This window comes from Lepus europaeus, chromosome 4 (genome assembly GCF_033115175.1).
Source record: "Lepus europaeus isolate LE1 chromosome 4, mLepTim1.pri, whole genome shotgun sequence".
Lineage (NCBI taxonomy): Eukaryota > Metazoa > Chordata > Mammalia > Lagomorpha > Leporidae > Lepus > Lepus europaeus.
The window spans coordinates 3,113,037-3,126,170 of NC_084830.1; the positions used below are offsets into that span (position 1 = coordinate 3,113,037).

Genomic DNA, 13,134 nt, shown 5'->3' on the forward strand with positions numbered 1-13,134 from the left:
AATGGGATTCCTGCCCATTTTGCAAGCCAGTGGTGTCCCTTGCATTCACAGAGGGGCACATCTGTCCCCACGGTCTAACTGGAGGACAAGTAGGGGTCATCTTGTGTGCTCAGCTGGTGGTCAGTGGGCACAGGCAGGCCCCTGGTGGCTGCAGGGGTGAGGAGGCTGAGTCTGGGCCCCTGGCAGGGAGCACCAGAGCATGGAGACCAGCCTCAGCGGGCCACCCATGGGCGTTAGTGCATTCCCACGTGACTGTACAGGAAGACTGCCGTGTCTGTGTGAGTTACTGTGTTTTTTTTTTTTTTTTTTTTGTTGTTCCTCAGCATATTCCCATGTTTCTGAATGAATTAGCATGCTGCTTTCTTTATGGAAATTGAGGATGAGTACTGGCTAATTTCTTAGCCAACGGTGTCTACTACTTTGGTTTTCTTGAGGATATTTTATGATAACCAGATGGGCTTTTTTGGAACCTGTAGGTTTTATGAATAATTGGGAAAGTGTCTTTGAAATATGCTCTACCTGAAGCAGCACACTCCCACAAACTCCCCTGGGAAACTGGTGCCTCCTTTTGCCTTTGTGAATGTATTTTATTCTGCTTTATTTGAGATGCCTGTCATAAGAGAGAAAAAAATGTATATTTATCCTTACTCATGTCTTTTTGAAAGTCTGCAGAAAAGTACATGTTCCCTGAGTAGACCCACTGTCCATCCTGGAGATGGACCCTAACCATGGTGAGGGTCCTTACAGGAAGTTTAGTGGGGTGCTCGGTGTACAGTCTTGACCCTGTGATACATACACTGTGCAACAGCATGGGCTGGGGGCCAGCGCTGTGGCATAGGTAGTCAAGCCACCACTCACAATGGGCACTGGTTGAAGTCCTGGCTGTTCTACTCTGATCCATCTGCCTGCTAATGCACCTGGGAAGGCAGCAGAGGATGGCCCACGTGCTCGGGGGTCTGCACCCATGTGGAAGACCCGGATGGAGCTGCTGGCTTTGGCCTGGCCCAGTTCTGGCCATTGTGGCCATTTGGGGAGTGAACCAGCAGATGGAAGATCAATCTCTATCTCTGTCTGTATCTATCTCTATCTCCATCTCCATCTCCATCTCTGTCTGCCTCTCTCTGCCTCTATCGCCTCTATTGCCTCTATCATCTCTATCTCTGTCTATATCTCTGTAACTCTGCCTTTCAAATAAATAAATCTTAGGAAAACAAACAAACAAACAACCTGCCCAGGCGGGGCTTTCACAGCAGCTCAGCGATGGGACTGACGTGTTATCTGGCCAGGTTTTGCTGGGTTGTGACACCTGACAGTCCCAAGTTCTTGCTCTGGCTGTGCTTTCCAGGGAGCTGTGTGATAGTGAAGAAGCTACTGTCTTCTGAGAGCCCCGGCTTCTTCCTCTGTTCTGTAGAGTCCATAGAACCCGGGAAGATGAAGCCTGCCTTGCAGGCTCTGAGGGGTAAGCTGGAAGGCAGGTGCCACGTGCCCCATGCCACACCCAGGGCTCAGTACTCAGCTGCTGTATTTGTCAGGGCTCTCCCTAGAGAAGGTGCCCGTAGGCGGTCTGTCCCCCCATGCACGTGTCCACTGATCTAGCTAGACACGAGGGTATTTATTAGGGGAATTGGCTCCTGTGGTCTTGCCGGCTGAGGAGTCATGTGACAGACTGTCCCTGCTGGGGGCCTGGGGTGCTGGTAGCAAGGCTTGGTCCCAGTTCAGAAGCCTCGGCATCAGAAAAGCTGATGGTGTGATTCTACGTCCGAGGTTGAAGGCCTGAGAAGCTGGGGCGGGGGGTTCGGGCCCTGGTGTATTCCTGGGGCCCCCCAGCTGGAGAGCCTACAATTCTGATGTCCAAGGGTGGGGTGAGAAGAGTCCCAGTTCAGCAGATGGAGAGTGAGTTCGTTCTTGTCCTGCCTTTTCCTGGGTCCCACGTGACTGGGTGGCGCCACCTGTTATGAGAGCGTGTCCTCCCACCCAGTCCACGCCTCCCACACCCATCTCCTCTGGAATTGTCCCCATAGACACGGCCGGAACTAGTCCTTTGTCAGCTCCCTACCGAGTCCAGCTGACAGCTAAGACTCGCCGCCCTAGCTTGCCACCCTTACGAGTAGAGCTGTTTCTCTTAGCCCGCTGCTTTTCTCCTCCGTGCACACCCAGCTTCCAGCTGTCCTTCCTGGTTGTCGCCGTGGCTGAACTCCGTGAGAAGCTGCTGCAGCGCACAGGGCTGTGTCTGGGTTGGCTGCAGAGAGGCACTGAGGACTGTAACTGGAAACTGAAATTCTCTCTGGAAGCTCTGTTCTCTTCATGACGCTCTACTGCGCTGTGCCATGCTGAGCACCCCGGTCCTGGTCCATCCGTGAGCTCTCCCCGCGTGGCAGCTCTCCCGCCCTGTCCTCTGGGCAGTTGTCATCCCAGTCTGTACCCCGCCCTGTTTGTGAGAGTCTGTGTTGGCAGAAAGATTGGCCCAGTGGCGAACACACTTTCCTTGCTGCCATCCCTTGCCCGGTGCAGAGTCCCTTCCTGGCGTCCCCAGGGAGCTGTTGCCACCCAGACCCTCACAGCCTTCCGCAGCCATTCCCTTCTCCCCAGCTCTGTTCTTGGGTGGGCGAAGGGCTCGTCTTCCACTCCCCCAAGTGCGGAGTGGGCCTCCTGCCCACGTCTGCCCCCTTGTGATTGAAGTGCCCGTCGTCCCTGCGATCTCCCGTGGGGTGGGACAGCACACCAGTGTGGTCTGTAAAGGAGCCACGCAGTGGTTAGCGTTCTGAGTGGGAGCGTTAAAGACTTTTGAGGTTACTTTGAGATTTTGAGGTCTGTGCCTCCCAAAAGAGGCACATTTCAGAGGTACTTTTTATCCTTTTTCTAAAACTTTCTGCAAAGTACCCGTATCTCAGATGCTTCCATTTGAAGACGCTGCAGATTTGTGTATTTCAGACATTTCACACTAGCTTTCCCCATGAGACCCCCTTAGTCGGTTCCTGTTTTAGAGCTCCCACAGCCGAGGTTCCTGGAGTTGTGTGGGTTTCCCAGACTCCCTCAGTGTGTGTGGTGGGGCAGGATGGCTGCAGGCAGTGTAAAGGGAGACAAGCCTTACCCGTTCTTCCTCCTGGAATTTGTAGATGGAAGCTCACGGAACAGCTCTGTGTGACCCTTCTTGTGTCCTCTGTCCACCCTCTGGATCGCCCAGTGGACAGACATCTGCGTCTGTGGCCCCACGGGCTCAGGGCCTCTCCCGGCTGTACACGAATCACCAGGGAGGGAGAAGGTGCTGCTCCCAAAGAGGAGACTGGGCAGACAGAACCCGGTGCCACTGTGCGTTTCTACCGCACGCCGCTTCCAGAAGTGAACAACTTAGCTCCGTTCTGTGTATAGAACAGGGTTGGTATTTCCAAGGCAAAATGGGATCCGAGCCCCTTGGGAGCTCATGGCTTGGGAGCACCAAGCCGTGCCCCAGGCCCTGCGTGTGCATGTGTGTGAGAGGAGAAGGCACGTAACACAACTTTCTGGGCACCTGTCTTAACCCGGCAGAGGATGCCGCCCGGGGCCGAGTCACTGTGTGGTCCTCAGGACCAGGCTTGTGTGCAGGCTCCACCTGACCTAGGTTCTAGGGTAGGGTGCTAACTGTGGGGTTTGTGGTTTGCGAGTGTCTGTGCTCACACAGTCCCTGTCCTGGAAGACACCGCAGTGAGGGGGCAGTGTCATAAATCCTGCCCATGGCAACAGAGGAGAGAGAACACGAGCTCATCCGGACACAGCAGCCTTGACGGTCTGCCTGATCACGCTGCTGACATTCAGTGAGCCAGGAGTTGCTGCTGAGTGCGACTGGGCTGACAGAATTTTTGCTGAGCCTGTGTGTATCAGTTAAATATCAAGTGTGACCTTTAGCTTACCAGTTCGGTTAGCTTCTACTGGCTGAGGGCTTTACAGCTTGCTAGATCCTGCGTCGTGAGCCATGAGGGACACAGGGATGAGTCTGACACGAATCTGGGCCTCCAGGCTGCAGTCAAGCGAGGAACCCAAGACGGTGTGTAAGCTGCTGTAGTAATGTTCCCAGCCCTTCTGGGCGAGTGTTTGCCACACACCAGGCCTTGTGATAACTGCTTTACACGCACAGTTTCTTTTCTTCTGGATAATGGTACACTTGTTCCCGTCCTAGGAATGAGCCCTCACAGCTTATATAACATGGTAAAGGTCACTCAGAGAAATAGTGCAGGAGCCGAGATGCAGATCCCAAGCCATCTGACCCCCTCTACACAGCCTCTCTGCCTGTGAGGGCAGCCATAAGCGCAGGGTGCAGGGGATGCTGGCGCTCGGAGGAAGGAGTGTGGGCTCCCGTTAGGGCAGGCGCGGGAGGCCTTAGGGAAAGGTAGCATTCGGATGAGACCAGGAAATTGGGAAGATTGGGGATGTGAGAAGGTGGCTGTCGGAGGGAAGAGAATGGCCAGTGACGAGGCTGCACCGCGGCACCAGCGGCGCCTAAGTCCAGCTGCAGGGAGTGATGCGGTTCTGAGGCTGGCCCATTCCCGTGATGGGCAGGGAGCGATGCAGTTCTGAGGCTGGCCCATTCTCATGACAGGGGCAGGGAGATGTGGTTCTGAGGCTGGCCCGTCCCTGTGACAGGGCAGGGAGATGTGGTTCCGAGGCTAGCCCGTCCCTGTGATGGGCAGGGAGCGACGCGGTTCCGAGGCCGGCCCGTCCCTGTGATGGGGCAGGGAGCGACGTGGTTCTGAGGCCGGCTCATTCCCGTGACGGGCAGGGAGCGACGCGGTTCTGAGGCTGGCCCATTCCCGTGATGGGCAGGGAGCGATGCAGTTCTGAGGCTGGCCCATTCCCGTGATGGGCAGGGAGCGATGCAGTTCTGAGGCTGGCCCATTCTCATGACAGGGGCAGGGAGATGTGGTTCTGAGGCTGGCCCGTCCCTGTGACAGGGCAGGGAGATGTGGTTCCGAGGCTAGCCCGTCCCTGTGATGGGGCAGGGAGCGTTGTGGTTCTGAGGCCAGCCCGTCCCATGACAGCTGCTTGTTTCCAGTCCACTCTTCACGCACCAAATCACCCTTTGGGGACCTCGCTGGAGCTTTCCCTGAAGGCCACTTGTGGTCACACCCAGCCCTGTGAGTATGTCGAGCACTCCGCTCAGAGTTTCAGCCTTATGGCCCAGGCCCCTGGAGTCTGTAGGCCCCTCCTCCAGGAGGCACAGGCCAGGCTCTTGGCTCCACAGCGCCTCCTCCTGCCAGACCACAGTCCCATGGTGCTCTCACTGCCGTGTTTGGCCTGATGCCGGGACAGATTGGGAGCTGCCGTGTGTGTCCACGGCTGGGGTGGCCTGATTGATCTAGGGTGTCAGCAGTGGAGTCGCCTCCCGTCCACCGGGGACCTGATCAGCTGGAGCTGTGTCTGAGACATCAGCAGGTCTCAGCTGCCTGCACTTGGCGCTCCCACAGGGGCCTGTTTGGCACCCATGTTTTCCTTGGAAGTGCACGGATGGACTTCAGTGCTTAACCGTGGTCTTTGTTGTGTGTCTGCCATAGGTATTACTACTGGAAACAGATCAACTAGTCTTACTGTAGCTGTTCAGTGTCTTATTCCTACATGTGCTATTTTGAGTATAAATGATAATAAATCTTTCAAGTTGGTATTTTTAAAAACTTATTCAAGATAACTTGGTGTTTGAAGATTTGAAGTGTCTGAACAGATAATTATTTATTTTTCTTTATCTCTGTTGAATACTGTTTGATGTACTGAAAATGGAATTACTTAAGGGGAACGTGCCTTAGCAAATGATGTCTAAGAGAAGTTTTCTCTTTGAAAGAATCGTGAACCATTTCTGCCATGCCTAGGTAATTATCAGTTTTCGCAAGGAGGTATTAGGCAGAAAGCTTTGAGTGGAGGTGATTAGGAATTTGGAAATATATTTTGTATCAATTAAAAGTAAATACTTTTTATCTTATCACAGGGAACTTTCTTACTACAAAGTTACTTAGATGGGCTTGTGTGAGATATACAGCCACTTCCACTGTGTTGTAATAAGGAGAATACTTGGCATCAGAGGCACTGAGTGTGAATTTCAGATATGTCCTCCACCCACCCAAACAGCAGCCTGTCCACAGCCTTTCTACCCACCTGTGTATCTACCCATCTGCCCACCCCCCATTCTTCCATCCACCCATCCACCCGTCCAGTCAGGTTGGCCAAACATCTGCTCGTGAGTGGAACTGAGCCTGGCGTTCCTTGTTGCCAGCATGGACTTGGGCACCTTCATTGCTCTTCTTTAAGACGAGGGCGAAAGGTGTGGCTTTCCGACATGTACCATCTCTGCTGTTCCGTGCATCTTACGCCAAAATTAGTGTTAACTTTGTTCTTGCACGGACTGTTGGTGGCGGATGGGGTTTGTTCTATAAGTCTGTTGTGCTTGACACACTCACAGGTATGCCTCTGCGTGCCAGCTGGCTTCTGTCAGGGAACTCCAAATACATGAGAAAACTCCCTAGAAGACTGTCTCTTTATGGAAGAAATAAGATTACAGTCAGGTAGCTCACTGACTGAGCTGGGACTGGGAGGTGTCAGGTCAGGTCACGCAGTGGCCATGGAGACCTGTGCAGACTTCGGTGTTTCCCCTTGAGTGAAACAGGCATTGTGAGAGAACCAGCACATGACGCGCATTTCAGGAGCATCCTCGGCCCCTTGTGCAGGGTGCAGGGGGTGAAAGAATGAGGTGACCTGGGAGAATAGCCAGGAGGCCTTGGGGACACAGGCTAGGAGGCTGCCATGAAGGCAGGTGCTAAGTGTCTCCTGCGAGCTTGGATTGGATGTGGGTTGTGAGATACAGAGGGGACCCAAGGATTAGGCTTGGGTTAGGTAGATCAGTTGTAACGTTAGCAGTAAGACAGGGAGCCCATTGCAGCAAGTGGATTGGATGTGGGTTGTGAGATACAGAGGGGACCCAAGGATTAGGCTTGGGTTAGGTAGATCAACTGTAATGTTAGCAGTAAGACAGGGAGCCCATTGCAGCAAGTGCTTGTGAGTGGTTTGAACACTCCATGGGGCCGGTGTTGTGGCACAGTGGGTAAAAATTCACCACCCACAATCCAGCATCCCATATGGGCAACCGTTCATGTCCTGGCGGCTCCACTTCTGATACATTTCCCTGCAAATGGCCTGGGAAAGCAGCAGAAGGTAGTCGAAGTCCTTTGGGCCCCTGCACCCACCTGGGAGACCCAAGTGAAGCTCCTGGCTCCTGGCTTCTGCCTGGGTCAGCCCCAGCTATTACAGTTATCTGGGGAGTGAAACAGTAGGTGGAAGATCTCTCTGTGCCTTTCAAACAAATTAATAAATAAGTCTTTTTAAAAATAAATAGGGCTCTGTGGCCGGGGGAGTAGTCACTTAACATTGGACGAGGAAGTGGCATTTAGACGTTTGTCAGAGGAGCTGGCCACACAAAGTTGGGGGAAGGGGAGAGGAGAAACCTCCAGCCCCAGCGAGAGGTGGGCTCTGCCTGGGTGGGCCATCCCATCCGGGTAGCAGTGACTGTCCTCTCGTGGGGGGGGGATGTTCCCCACATGTGGGCAGAGCATGTGTGAATGTTGCTCCAGGAAGATCCCTGCATGAAGTGATGGTGAGTGTGGGAAGTGTGGTCCCTGTGTTTGGTCCCCCTCCGCCTACAAACCCCAGCTGGCCATGGCTTGCTCACCCCTCTCTTCTTACCTTTCAGATGGGATCAGCGTGAGCGGCTTCCCCCTGTCCAGCCCCTTCCGACAGGTTGTGAGGCCCCGAGCGGAGGGCAAGCCTGCGAACCCCACTGAAGGCGGCAGAGCCGGGGACCCGGGCCATGGCCACGGGAAGGTGAGTGCCCACAGCGCCCTCTCTGAGCACGGGTGGCTGGCCTCTTGTTTGTGTTTGTGCGTGGGAGGCTTCAGAAGGCAGCCCCCACTGAACCCCGGGGGAGCGGGGTTTGGTGTCGGGAGCTCTCGTGTCCTTGGAACTCTGGGATTTGGGGCAAAAATCAGAGAGGACGTTGGAGTGGAGCGTGCCTTGCCTGTTTCCTGTCCACGTGGAAAGCTTCTCTGTGGCGCTGTTCTCGGTTTGGGTATTTATCCCTCAGGTGTTACTTAATCCTGTGGCAGCTCCTTCCCGTTGTTGGTCTGTGGGTGCTATGGAAGCCATAGTGGGTGTCTGGATCCTAGGCGAGCACCCATTCAAGGGAGGGAAGCCTGAGCCGCGGGGGCCAGCCCGGGTAGAGATTGGCAGCTACAAGGAGGGGTCTGTGTGACAGCCCTGAGCGTCACAGCCATCATGCACGGCAGAGCTGTGGTGCTGTGCCCCTGCCCAGGGCTCCTGTGTGGCGTGGGGCAGATGGCTCGGGAGCCGTGACTGGGCTGTATTGCGGGGGCAGTGCTCTGGAGAAGGTTTTGGAACACTGCATGGCAAGGACCAAGAAGGGCATGCAATGGCAAGCCTGCCCGTGAGCTAGGCCAGGCTGCTCCGTTTCAGTGGCACCACCAGCGTGGAGGCCCTGGGGCTGCTATGATTGAGCCAGGATGCAGGGTGATGGGAGATGGGACGCCATCTTAAGTGAGGCCCTGGCTGGAGGGAAAGAGGGCAACTGTGCTCACTGGTGGTCTTATCCGTGGGCGGCAGCCTGGAGGAGCCAGAGTCTGCCCACCGAGGGCTTCCAGAAGGCAGGTGGCCATGAGCCGGAAGCTGTCCCTCCCTGGAGAGCTCCTGTTCCTGTTCCTAGCACTCTTGGGCGGCCTGGTGTGTGGTGAGGAGATGCCCACAGATGGAGCAGAGGTGCAGGACAGGGAACGGCAGCCCACGCTCTGGGTGCTGTGTGTGCAGCCTGGGTGGCCATAGGGCTGGCGTTGTGGTGGGGAGGGGTGGAGGGGGCCCGGGAGGTGGCTCCTGCGAGCCCTGCCACTTGGCATCCCCTCCAGCTTCCTGCACCCCCTGATCTAACATCACGAGAGAATTCTTTTCTCTGTCCCTGTGTTCAGCCCCTTGGTATCAGGCCTGCTGACTGTGCCTCTGCTCTCTGTCCCTTCTCTCCCCTGCATGGTGACACGTTGTCCTCCTGGAGCCATCAGCAGTGCTGTTGGTGTGGGCAGCTTTGGCAGGGGACGATTTATCTCATGGGGCCTGTCTGCTGCTTGCCACGTGCTCCTGAATGGTTTGGGGACAAGGGAATAGTGACCAGGACCTGGTTTGGTGTTGAGGCCTCTGCTGGATGCCAGTCAGGGGCTTGTCCTCATTTTTCCCTGGTGCGGACCGTATCTCCCTTCCCTTGCGTGCCTGGGGGTCTTCTAGATGACGTGGTGTGACATTGGGTTCTGACCGCTCCCTGGGTCTGGGGCCTGTCTGGTCCCGTGCTTCCTTCTGTGGTGTCTGTTTCCCTGTGGCATTGGAAGCCCCTGCTCGGTTGTTGTCGGCTGATTCTCACTGCCCATGCTCCAGGGCTTGCCCCAGGCTCAGCTGTGGCCAGGAGCGTCTGGCTTGAGGTTGTGCTGCCAAGTCCACCCTTCACCAGAGGAGCCACGTGTGCCTTGTGGACGGTTTGCTGAGTTCAGGGAGTTGATGGGTCTACCTCGGGTTTTCCTCTCTGAATTCACAAGGCCTCAACGTGAGCCAGGGTCTAGTGGCTCCCTGAGGACTTCCCTGGTTTCTCCTGAGTGTGTGTGGCTCCGTGTGTGTGTGGAACCTTGTAAGCCGCCAGGCCTTCCCCTGCTCTGTGATGCACTGGCTTTCCCTGCCAGATCTTGTCTGCCCCAGCGTGTTCTGTGGCTTCAGCCAGCTGCAGCAGCATCGGCTTTTCCTGGTGCTTTGCTCCTGGAGCCCCAATGGGGCTCCAAATAGAGACAGCCTCCCTCCCCACAGCTGGTGGAGCTGCCAAATCCACACCGCCTCACCTGCCAGCTAGAACTTGTGCTCCAAGGACTTAGGGTGGGAGCAGCAGTGGGAATAGCCCCGGTCTCCCCTGTTCTTACCAGGAGCAAGTGAATTTCCACAGACAGGTGATGTTGTGTGCCTTTGGTTAGTCCGAGGAGCCTTCGGATGGGCGTCCTGATGGTTTTGCCCTGTTCCGTCTTCGTGTGTTGTGCTCGGGTTGACCTGAGCTTGTCACTGAGCTGTTCTGGAAGTCCCAGTCCTCAGCCAGTTTCCCTTTTGTTCATTCTTTCAGAACTGAGGGTGGAATGAAAGATGCTTATTTGGAAAGATGTTCCTCTGAGCCTGTTACTGTCTCTGGCCTTTGTTCCCCAAAGGTTGGCAGAGTGATGGTGAGGTCTGTGTAAGTGTTGTAGTGAGCGTTTGCAGCTTTGCTGTGAGAACAGGTGCAGTTTTATATGCAGGTTGTCAGCATGCCTTTGTCTCACCGAACTCCTCATAGACTCCCCCACTGCTTGAGATACAACAGCCTGCTCAGCGCTGTCATTCTGTGGTTTATCGCTCTTTGTGGGAACAGGGCTTAGCTGGGGCAGGTCACTCATGGTCCTGATGCCGCCACCACAGAGCCCTGGATTTGTTTGTCTTATGCAAATGTAGACTGGGAGTGTGGAGTCTGCTTGGGAAAGGAACCTGCCTGGTGTCCACTTTGGCTATGTACGCTCAACCCCGTCGGGGCTGCAACTGTCCTGATGCCTTCTCCACCGAGCAATGCCTGCCTCACTCCAGCTGCCCCACGCAAGTTACTGTCCCGGTGCCGGCTGCCCAGTATCCTCTTGCCCCTTCTGGTGTTATCCCAGCCTCTTTGCCGGTAGGAGCTCCTCCAGCCCACAGACGGCGTCTTGGTTTTGCCAGACCATCTCCCTTCCATCCATTGTGCATGGCCCTGAGCACATGGCCAGCATGGGGGCTGATTGCATTTATCTGGACAAGTCCCTGTCCTGGCAGTTCTGAGTCCTCTCCTCGGCTGGGCTCAGACCCCTTTCTGACCCATCCTCGGCCCGCCTATTTGCTTTGTGCGTAGTGAAAGCACAGCGTAGGTGATGCTCCAGTTGTGTGTCCGTTCTCATGCTTGGCCTGGCGGTGGGATACAGTGGCTGAATTCAGAGGTGTCCTTTCTAGGAGCAGTTGTGTAAGTCAGCAGCTGAGAGACTGTTAGTCCTGCACCGCCCCTCAGCACCTACTACAGTTGAGTAGTGTGCCAGGTGGTGGGGAGGCAGCGGCACATAGGCCGCACTTGACTTCAGGATGGGCTGGCGGGCAAGACAGGCATAAACCACACAGGAAGACATGATTAGAAACCAAAAGAAGCATCTCTGTGTTGGCACAGAGGGAGCCAAAGAAGCGGCACTCAGATGGAAAGCTGCAGGGAGGGCAAACTGGATGCACCCAGAAGCCAGGGTGGGGAGGGTGCTGTGAGGTGGGCGGTGGCAGGTGCCCATCACAGCCCTGTGTGTCTGGGGTCCTGGGGCACAGGGACATAGGCAGGGCCCAGGGAGACTGGGTCTGGCTGGGAAGGATGTGGACGTGCGCCAGGTTCGTCACTAGTGATTCACTCGTACTTTTTTGGGGACACTTATCACATTTCAGGTACTCTGTTAGATGGTAAGAGGATTTCTCCTCCTCCTGCAGAATAAACCCCTACAGTTGAGGGTGAAATTTTCAAATCCCAGGACATACTGTTCACACTTGGCTGAGTATCGGTGCCTGCGGCAAGAATTTTGGTTACCTCCATCGGGTGTGGCATGGATAAATGTGTTGTTTTTCTCTTTGAATGATTATAGATGTGTGTGGATGTAGGTGAATGTTTGTGCATGCATTTTTCAAAAAGGATTCATTTATATTTATTTGAGAGGCAGAATTACAGAGAGAAGGAGAGAGAGAGAGAGAGAGAGAGAGAGAGAGATAGGTCTTCCATCCTCTGGTTCACTCCCCAAATGACTGCAGTGGCCAGAGGTGGGCCAATCTGAAGCCAAGAGCTTCTTCCTGGTCTTGCATGTGGGTATAGGGGCCAAGCACTTGGGCTATCTTCTACTGCTTTCCCAGTCCATAAACCAGAGAGCTGGATTGGAAGTAGAGCAGCTGGGACATGAGCCAGTGACCCCCTGCAGGCAGAGGCTTAGCACCCTTTAGGTGCTCACGAGGGTGTTTTGGGGGGTGGTGTTATCCCCTGGAGAGAGTCATGTCTGCAGTCCAAGCCCCCTGCCGCCTGCTCTCCCCGACGTGCTGTGACCCTGTCTTCTTTCACTACTACGTCTGGACGGAGTCAGTCTCAGAGCCACTGTTGCCTGCCTTCAGGGCCAGTGGGCCTTGGCTCCTGCCCATGAGGGCCCCGGGCCCCGTGTTCCTGTGCAGCCTTCCAGCCAGGCTGAGTTCCTGCAGCTCTGTGGGGCCTGGCTGCCTCTTCTGCTGCTTTCCTCCCTCCCTTCCTTCGCAGAGTTAGATAGGCAGAGAGAGAGAGAGAGGTCTTCCATCTGCTAGTTCACTCCCCAGACATCCACAGTGGCCAGCTAGAGCTGCGTTGATCCGAATCCAAGAGCCAGGAGCTTCCTCCAGGTCTCCCACACGGGTGCAGGGGCCCAAGGACTTGGGCCATCTTCCACTGCTTTCCCAGGCCACAGCGGAGAGCTGGATCAGAAGTGGAGCAGCCGGGACTCGAACTGGCATCCATATGGGTAGCTTTACCTGCTATGCCACAGTGCCAGCCCCTTGCTGGATTTTTACCAAGTGAACCTGGACATCAAAGGATTCACATTCATGGAGTCTGTTTTTGGGGTCAAGAGCTGTGCCTGGCGCTTGTTCCTAGGTTTTCCCAGTCCTTGCAGATGCCCAGTGACGTGGTTGGAGGAGTGAAGTTTAAGGAGAACTTACCAAGCTCACAGAATTAGTGGATCATGGACATAGGGTGCCACTCCCCTTCCACTCTGCTCTGCCCCATCCCAGGGTCAGACCTGTCTGGGGTAGATCTGGAGTGAGGGCTGACAAGGGCGTGGCAGCATCTAGGGTGGGCGGGCAGGGGCGTGTGCACAGCGTGGGCAGGAGGCTTGCTGATGGTGAATGCGGCTCTGCATTGGTGCAGCCTCCCCAGAGTCGAGATCGTCCCCGTGGGACAGTTGGTGTCTCAGAGGAGGGAGGAGGCTCGTGGGGCTATCTGGGAGGTGGTGGGGTGTCTGGTGCCCCTGAGCTGGTTGCTGAGCTCTTGTC

General features: G+C 55.4%; 1 protein-coding gene across 2 annotated transcripts in view; it reads left to right on the forward strand.

The window, feature by feature from the left end:
- TRAPPC9 (trafficking protein particle complex subunit 9) overlaps positions 1 to 13,134 on the forward strand; it is a 579,880-nt gene that overhangs the window by 177,124 nt on the left and 389,622 nt on the right. For both annotated transcript variants that reach the window (XM_062187950.1, XM_062187949.1), the window contains one exon: positions 7,706 to 7,836. In XM_062187950.1, coding sequence (XP_062043934.1) covers positions 7,706 to 7,836 — 131 coding nt within the window. The remainder of the gene's footprint in view (positions 1 to 7,705; positions 7,837 to 13,134) is intronic.